An 8,065-nucleotide genomic window follows, 5' to 3' on the forward strand; every position below is an offset into this window, starting at 1 on the left:
AAGAGTCAAGGACCTGACATCATCCATCCATTATCTATACCATGGTCCGCTAGAAAAGACGGTCCTGTCCGTTTCTGGTTCTGGTGAGAACGTTAACGGACTTAAAGTAGGACCGAATACAGGAAACAAACCATAAAACTGTGTGTTGTATTTTTACGGGTGCTGACAAAAGTTAAAAGTAAAAAACTCAACATGAAAACATTAAAGTCCGTGATCATGTTGAGTGTGATTGATCAGCGTGCTCTCTTGCTTTGTTTACTTCAGGGAGTTTTACCACATGGAAATTCCGACCAATCAGAGAGCAGTTTCCTCGCTCATCAACACTTTTGGTCCGCTGCTAAAAGCTGTTGTGTGAACACAAACCAAACTCGAGGCAGAATGCAACATTGGAACGGATCAAACTAATGGACCTTAGGTGTGAATGCGCCCTTAGACTCTAAGAGAATAATTGTTAAGCAAACCACAGAGGCTTAGCAGCATGTGTTGGACCTACGGTTTGTAAGAAGCAGCACACTGTCCAACACCTATACTCAGCTTAACAAGATGTTTGTTGTATTAGACCTTCATTATGCTGGAAATAACAGAATAATACTGGTGCTAACAAAATAAGTCCATAAAAAAAACATTTGTCCAATTATGCATTCTGTTAACAGACGAGCAATATGAACACATCACACTGGGCTCTTTGAAACAGTCAGCTCCTACAGTTTACTGTCCCACCTTAGAATATACTGTGTAAAGAATTTTAAAACACAATTTGACTATTTGAAAAATGCATGGTCAAAAAGCTGATGCACATGCAGTTAAAATCTAAGAACTTAAAGTATACATTATTGTCCCTATGGCCTCCTTCTGTCAGATTCCATGTCATCTCTACATATTGTGAATGTAGTGAATAAATACTGCATATAAATACTTAGAGATATAGGCATAATTTCACAGCAGGCATCCCACCACAGGTGTAAACACAGTACATATTAAAGCAATAAATATGGATCGGTAAGTAAGGTCAGATGTGTTTGTGTGCGGTGCATCCAGTCTGTAAACTATCGCTTCAGAGGCAGGCGGTGGTGTCATCACGGCACACGGCACATGACAAACAGACTGAAGAAGCTGACAGTTTCTCAGATTTCTTATTGTTTTTTTTGCAGGTACTGATCTTGCCTACACTGCCTGACGTTAATCTGTTGTTTACCACAAGGGACGGTAAACACATTAAAGCCACGTGAGGGAGCACATTCTTCAGAGCGCATACAGGATTCAGCGTGCGGCGCGAAGGGCAAACTCAGCCGATTCAATTCCTTCTTCTTGATAAGAACTGACAGAGTGATGAATGAACACACCCCGGAGGTATTAAGCAGTGAAAGATGCGAGGTGATGTTTACATCATAAGCATATCTTGATATGCATTGCATGCTGTTCCGTGTAACAGACTTCTGAATACACACATGAAAGATCGAAGAGGGAAGTAAACAATACTGCTCGCTTCATATATTCTCTTGGTCGAACTCCTATTTGCTTATTGAGCGTGCATGTGTGCATGTTCAATGTAAATTTACATCAAAGCACTATGAAGTGCACACAATGCCAGCTTAGCAGGGAAAATGTATACTTTTAATAAAGACAGCAAAGTAAAGAGTGTCATGTCGATCAGTCTGTTTTCTCTACTCAGAGGTATCACTCAAATTTCAGTTTCAGCAAGTCTTAAAAGATACATTTATCACCCTCAAACACCCCCATGCGTTTTCACTCAGTGAGTGGTATCAGATAAATGGTTTTAATTCCATATTATTGCATGGGATGCTGCTGTAGGTTACAAACTGCATGAGGATAAGGGATAGGCCCACGATACTGCTAGATTTCTTTAGATTGCGTTTTTTTATGGTTTGTAAATATACATCAATACCCCCAAAACTGCTCATAAATACACAGCGATTATGCTGCAGCTAGGACTGCTGAAGGTCACCGAGCAAGCAAAAGTAAGACGTGTCAATGCGAATAGAACCAGAGAAATAATATTATTTAAGACAAACACACCTGAGCTGACCCAAAACATATTAACTGTGCAATGGAAGCTCCCTTATCAGTTTTCTTAGATAGAGACGGCTAACCAGAATGTCCTATAAGCAGGGTAGAGGTGCCCCAAAATAATATGTTTATGTTCAAGGGAGGCCATGTGAATAATGGCCGTTGTCTGTTGAGAACAAAGGAGGAAGTAGTCTGTGGAGGGAGGAGGTGGGGCTGGATGAATGGGTCATCAATGCATTGGACTTTGACACTTGAGATGACTGTTCGTTTCCCGTTTATACCAGTTCACGCTGGTTTCTTCTAACCCTAATGGCTGTCATTCCTAAGCCTGGTGTGTAACATGATGGTCCCCTCACATTAGCAAAGGAATATAAAGTTCCTTAAAAACCCTCATCATAGCATTAGATAATGAAGTGCTTGGATCGCAGATATTTTTAAGAGTTTTGGATGGCACAGACAACTAAGACAATCGTGTTAATAGTGGGCAGATACTTCTTATAGGCGTCTTGCTTGAGGAAATGGACAAACATATTTTGTTGTTAAATTTGGAGGACTTGGTAGCAGGAAAACTGTCCAACACGGCAATGGTGCCCAGTCAGCTCAAGAGACATATTGAGAAGGAACCATCTGTAGCCAACAAAGATATTAAACGCTTCAAGCAACTAAGACTGATAAATAAGAAACAGAATTAGTATATGATGTGTTTAAGTTTCCAATCTTGTTTGTACCCTACAGCTACCAGCAGCAGCCAGTTAGCTTAGCTGAAATAGTAAAAACAAGGTCCTCGTTTTATAAAAAGTTTGTAAACCACTGCTTTAGGACACATTTATTTCCCAGTGAGTAAATGCAAAAAGTTTTAAAAAGGTTTGGTCTTTAAAAGCATCCTCTCGGATAACTCTGCTAAAAATGTTTAGAGCACTTCTGCTTCTGAAGTATGCTTTGAATTGGCTGCAGCTACGTTTTTATCGGGAACATTAGGCAAAGTCTTTAATGGCGCATACACAATGGAGGGTTAATTAATTAAAAATGGTATGAGAAGTAACTGAAGTGTATCAGTCCATATAAATTCTAGTCTGTGAATGAGCATCTAATGTGTTCAAGCGAGGTCTGAAGTTACTTCATGCCATTTAAAATATGCTTTAATAATCTAGAGCCTAATGATATTCTGCATTTAAAGCAGGCCAGAGCAGCCCACCAAGGACCTATTGATGGGTCGTAAAGTGCCTTCAGTAATTGGTAGTAAGTGGAAGGTACTTGGCAAGAACTGACCACTGTGGAGTGTCTTGATGTGTTCCAATACGTACGCCCAGTGGGAGCTAAAGCACCATTATTATCTCACAAACATAAGCACGCAACATAAGCTTCTGCCACCTACTGTGCTGCACTAAAAAAAGAAAAGAAGATGGATCTTTGTCCTCGGCACTTCAGTAGCTCCTCTCAGAATAATTAGCAAAGCTTCCAAATAACAAACCAAGTATGCAGATGCTGTTTAACAGAGCTGCTCGTTAGAGTCAACCAATAACATCATGATAAAGATCCTTTTAACATCCTGTTATCATTGTATATTTTTATATAAACTCCAAAAGTGTAGATCTAACTCAATAATCCAATGCTTGTTATGTTTGCAAGAAAATTTGAGGCTAAATCCACAGAGACAGACAAAACACTGGAACCTGATTGGCCGTCAACAGCAGCTCTTCTCACCGAATTGAGGTAAACCTGCTGATTATAGGGTTTACATTCATATGCTCCAAACTGGCCATGACTTCATTAATTTTATAGTGAGTAAGCTAATCAAAACCACCTTAAAAAATACAATTTTTATGTTTATCCACTGAAACAAAATCTAATTAGAGCAATGAACTCTCGAAATGGTGGCAATCATACATTCATGAAGTAACAATCGCTGCAATCTAATGCTTTGGGGAGAAGTAAGGTTCGGATTGTTTTATTGATATTAAGTTGTGTGACAAAGAAAGAGAGCAGGGAGCATTTACCTTGATGGCAGTGGAGGCGATCTGGATGTGGTGCAGCTTGTGCAGGGTGCTCTCCCTGTCGATAAAGTAGGAGGCAGCCAGCTGGTGCAGATTTTCCAGAGTCACAGCTGTGCCATTGGATTCACCCACTTCAGAGGTCCGACTCAGCTTCCGCTTGTCCACAAAGATCATTAAGGACTCCTCCCCTATGGATGCACACAGGCGGACAAGCACAGAGACTTCATTAATGACTCATCCCCCTGTGAACATGCACACACATTATGTTCTAAGAGGTGCAGTGGTAAATATTAACCCTTTAGCAGCTACCAGAGGTCATCGTACGAGCTGGCTGCCTCTGCTAATTTAATACTGCTCTCAATAATGTGTTAAACTTAGTGACAAGTGTGAAGCTCCAGTATCGTGCACAAATTGAGATGCTTTAGCGGCCTTTCAATACAAACAGAGCCAGAGCTCTTACAGTGGACGGAGTGACAGATCGATGGAAAAATCCTTTCTAACAGCATCAGGTTTTAGGGGGGATATGGTTTTAATTTGGAGGTGCTTCTTTATTTTTGTCTTCTTTCAAGATACTAACGCTTATTGGACGCTGATGGTGACAATGATGAAATTGGTAATGATACTAATGGTGATATTTAAAGGGATAAGACTATGAGGACGGTGATGTTGCTTCTTTATTTTGTCTTCTGTCAGGATACTGACACTGTTTCTTTTTTAATGATAGCGGTGCTGGTGACTGATGATGTTGATAATGATAGTAATATTTAAAGTGATAATGAATGAGGGTGGTGACGGTGATGATGCCTCTTTATTTTGTCTTATTAAATGTACTGACACTTTTTTTTCCTGAAAAAATGGAAACACTTTGGTTTGAAATTAATTTATAACATAATTATGATAATGACGCTGGTGATAATGTAGATGATAAAGGTGATGGTGATATTAATGTGATCATGACTATGAGGATGGTAACCATGATCTTACTGATGATGGTGAGAGTGATGATGATGGTTATGGTGGTATTGAATATTGTGATGATGTGATGATAGTTATAATGACCATAATGGTTGTTATGGTGATGTGAGAGAGATGGTGATAGTGATTATAAAGATGATAGAGATGGTAAGGATGATGATAATAATGGTAGTGATGGTGATAATAATGATGATAATGACTATGAGGATGGTGACAATTATCTTACTGATAATGGTTATGGTGGTATTTAATATAGTGATGATGATGTGATGATAGTTATAATGATCATAACGGTGATGGTCAGTGATTGTGATTGTGACAGTGGTGATAATCATGGTGTATTTTCAGTGGTGATAGTGACAGGGCTGGTGATGGTCGTGATGATGATGAAGATGATAATGGTTGTTATGTTAGAGATGGTGATAGTGATTATGAAGATGATAGTGATGGTAAGGATGATGATAATAATGGTAGCGATGATAGTGATGGTGATAATAATGATGATGATGATGACTATGAGGATGGTAACGATGAGCTTCCTGATGATGGTGAGAGTGATGATGATAGTTATGGTGGTATTGAATAAAGTGATGATAGTTATAATGATCATAATGGTTGATATGGTGATGTGATAGAGATGGTGATAGTGATTATGAGGATGATAGTGATGGTAAGGATGATGATGCTCATAATGATTACTATAATTAAGATTTTTGTGATAGTGATTGTGCTGATAATATGGAAGTTGTGATTATAATGAATATAATGATGATGGTGATGATGATGATAATTCTGATAGTAATGGTGGTAGTATTGATGATTTGTATAGGGATGGTTAAAGTGATGGTGATGATAATGAGTGATGATGGTGATGAAGAAGATGAGTATTTATAATATTGTTAACACAAACAATAATAGTATTTCAAACAATAGTATTAATAACACTGTAGATTATATCAGAGCTTGCCTTTGCTGTTGTTCTTCTTTCATGTTTTGTTTGCAAAACGTTTTTTTCAGAATTCTCTGTCAGATCTATTTTAAATACGGTTCGCTGGAGCTCTGGGAGTTGATGCACAAGAGACACAAGATGAAAAGAGCCCGTGGAGGAGCTGGGAGGAGATTGTGCAGCAGATAGCTGTGGGAGCTTTACTGCGCATTACAGTGCTGTGTTTCCATCACAATGGATGTAAGTTAGCCTAAGAATCCTCTGATTTCTTTGTTGAAGCAACTGTAAACACAGATTTTACATTGTGAGTCAGAGAAGAAGTGCTTAAACCACCACAGTCACAGCTGAGACAATACTTAATGAAGCTACGAAGCTAGAAGTTTGAGAGCTTCAAATATGCTTAACTGCTGGATCTTTTATTCTTTTATCCTTATTTTGCTAAAGCAGAAAAGTAGATATGAAGAGGTACTCAACAAGGTTTCAACCAAAGATATTGTGGTTGTACATTGGCCATTTACAACCGAATAGCTTCAGAAACAGGAGCTGCAGGAACTTTGTTTTAAACATGAAATACAGTCTTATTTAAAAGGTTTCCACCACATTTGAAGAAATAATAGGCTGATTCAATTTATCTGAGAAAGCAAAATCTATGTGGAGTTTGAAGCGATTATTAAATGCAATGTATGTAATATATTACTAACATAAGGCCCTGGTTCCTGAGGTTGAAACACTGCTAAGTTCCTAAGGTCATCAAAAGGATCCTGAAAGACTTCCTAATGTGGAAAGGGGCCAAATGTCCGTCCTGGGTCATCTGCTTCACTTACCTCCCAGTGTAGCGGAGAGCAGGAAGTGGGTGCCGTATTTTCTGATAATGTTGTCAGTGATTGCACCAAGACTGGGCCTCCTGCCCAGCTGCCTAATGGTCTGGAGGAACTCGGGGTCCAGCGGCAAGGAAAAGCCATTGTTCTCTTGTCTCTCCAGGGCCAAGCTGTTCACCTTCCAACGGCCAAACTCCCTGGCAATGGAAGCAAAGGACACACATCACACGAATGCTGCATGCAGGCACATTTGAGATAAAACACAGGCCCAACAGAAGCCTCACGTTGTTTGAACTGACACACAATAAGGTCCCTATTTGGAGAGCCTTTCCATCATTGTCAAAAAGTGACGAGATCTGGGGGCTGTTTTGAGACGTTTCCATTAGAGACACAATGCAAAAACTAAAACCATCAAGCCAGTTTGAACAGTTGTTTTATGTTCCACAAAAGAGAGGAATGGGGCCAATTGTTGTGATTTTAGAGTGGAAAGGACACAGCTTGCCCCTCACAAGGAGGCTCATACTCAGATCTGTTCCTTGCCATGCGAAAAATGATGTCTGCACGACCTCTAACTGAATCTTGTGTGCCACTCTTTAAAAGATGAATGGTCTCATGCTGTTTCTACCTCCGGCTCGGAGAATTGCTTTGCACCATAGTGAAAAACATTGTGTTTCTCTACCGATTTTAAATAATAGCGCAATCTTTTCTCATCTTCAGTCTTTTTTTTTTGAGGCGCTGCGCTTGGATGGGCTGTAATCATGGATGGAGTCTTGCTGCTTTCAGGGCCTCTTTTGGAGGGAACAGTCCTCATCCAAAGTCGTTTGATATTCAGCCTGGCCTTGCAGCATGCCAGCTGCCTTTATCTTCCAAGTGCAGACTGAGTGCTGCTGCTTGATGCATAGATTAGTCCTATTCAAATAAAGTTGGTAATAAACACGGTTCTACCCAAAACTAGCAGGGGAGAAATTGAAGACCTTTCAGTCCCTGTTGGATGGGTGGTTGAATTTTCTTTTGGGGGAAAGGGCCCAAAATAATATCCTACATGCATATGAGATTGAATGTGTTTTTACTTTGTAAAGCTGAAATCGGTGAGATTTACACACCTTGTCACTGTGAAATTGTAGCTCCAAAGCAAAAAACACCTAAAAAGTTTCCTTTTTTGTCTTTGTACTTTGAAATGAAAAACTATGTATATTTTTCACTCATCACTCAGATGCTTAATCAGAACAGAAAAGAATGATCGACGAGGATGTAATCTATAAACAGCCGTGACTCAGACAATCTCATAACACAAACGACCCCCT

General features: G+C 39.5%; 1 protein-coding gene across 1 annotated transcript in view; it reads right to left on the reverse strand.

The window, feature by feature from the left end:
* The window catches only part of LOC138607090 (BMP/retinoic acid-inducible neural-specific protein 3-like), a 40,103-nt gene extending 33,266 nt beyond the window's left edge, over nucleotides 1-6,837 (reverse strand). Inside the window, exons 1-2 of the mRNA XM_069679641.1 lie at nucleotides 6,768-6,837; nucleotides 4,026-4,210 (exon numbers count right to left, since the gene is read on the reverse strand). Of these exons, the coding sequence (XP_069535742.1) occupies nucleotides 4,026-4,196 (171 nt within the window). The 5' untranslated portion in view covers nucleotides 4,197-4,210; nucleotides 6,768-6,837. The remainder of the gene's footprint in view (nucleotides 1-4,025; nucleotides 4,211-6,767) is intronic.
* Between the last annotated feature and the right edge of the window lie 1,228 nt (nucleotides 6,838-8,065).

This window comes from Semicossyphus pulcher, unplaced genomic scaffold (genome assembly GCF_022749685.1).
Source record: "Semicossyphus pulcher isolate SPU_LCO1_2020_fin unplaced genomic scaffold, fSemPul1.0.p SCAF_4, whole genome shotgun sequence".
Taxonomy (NCBI): domain Eukaryota; kingdom Metazoa; phylum Chordata; class Actinopteri; order Labriformes; family Labridae; genus Semicossyphus; species Semicossyphus pulcher.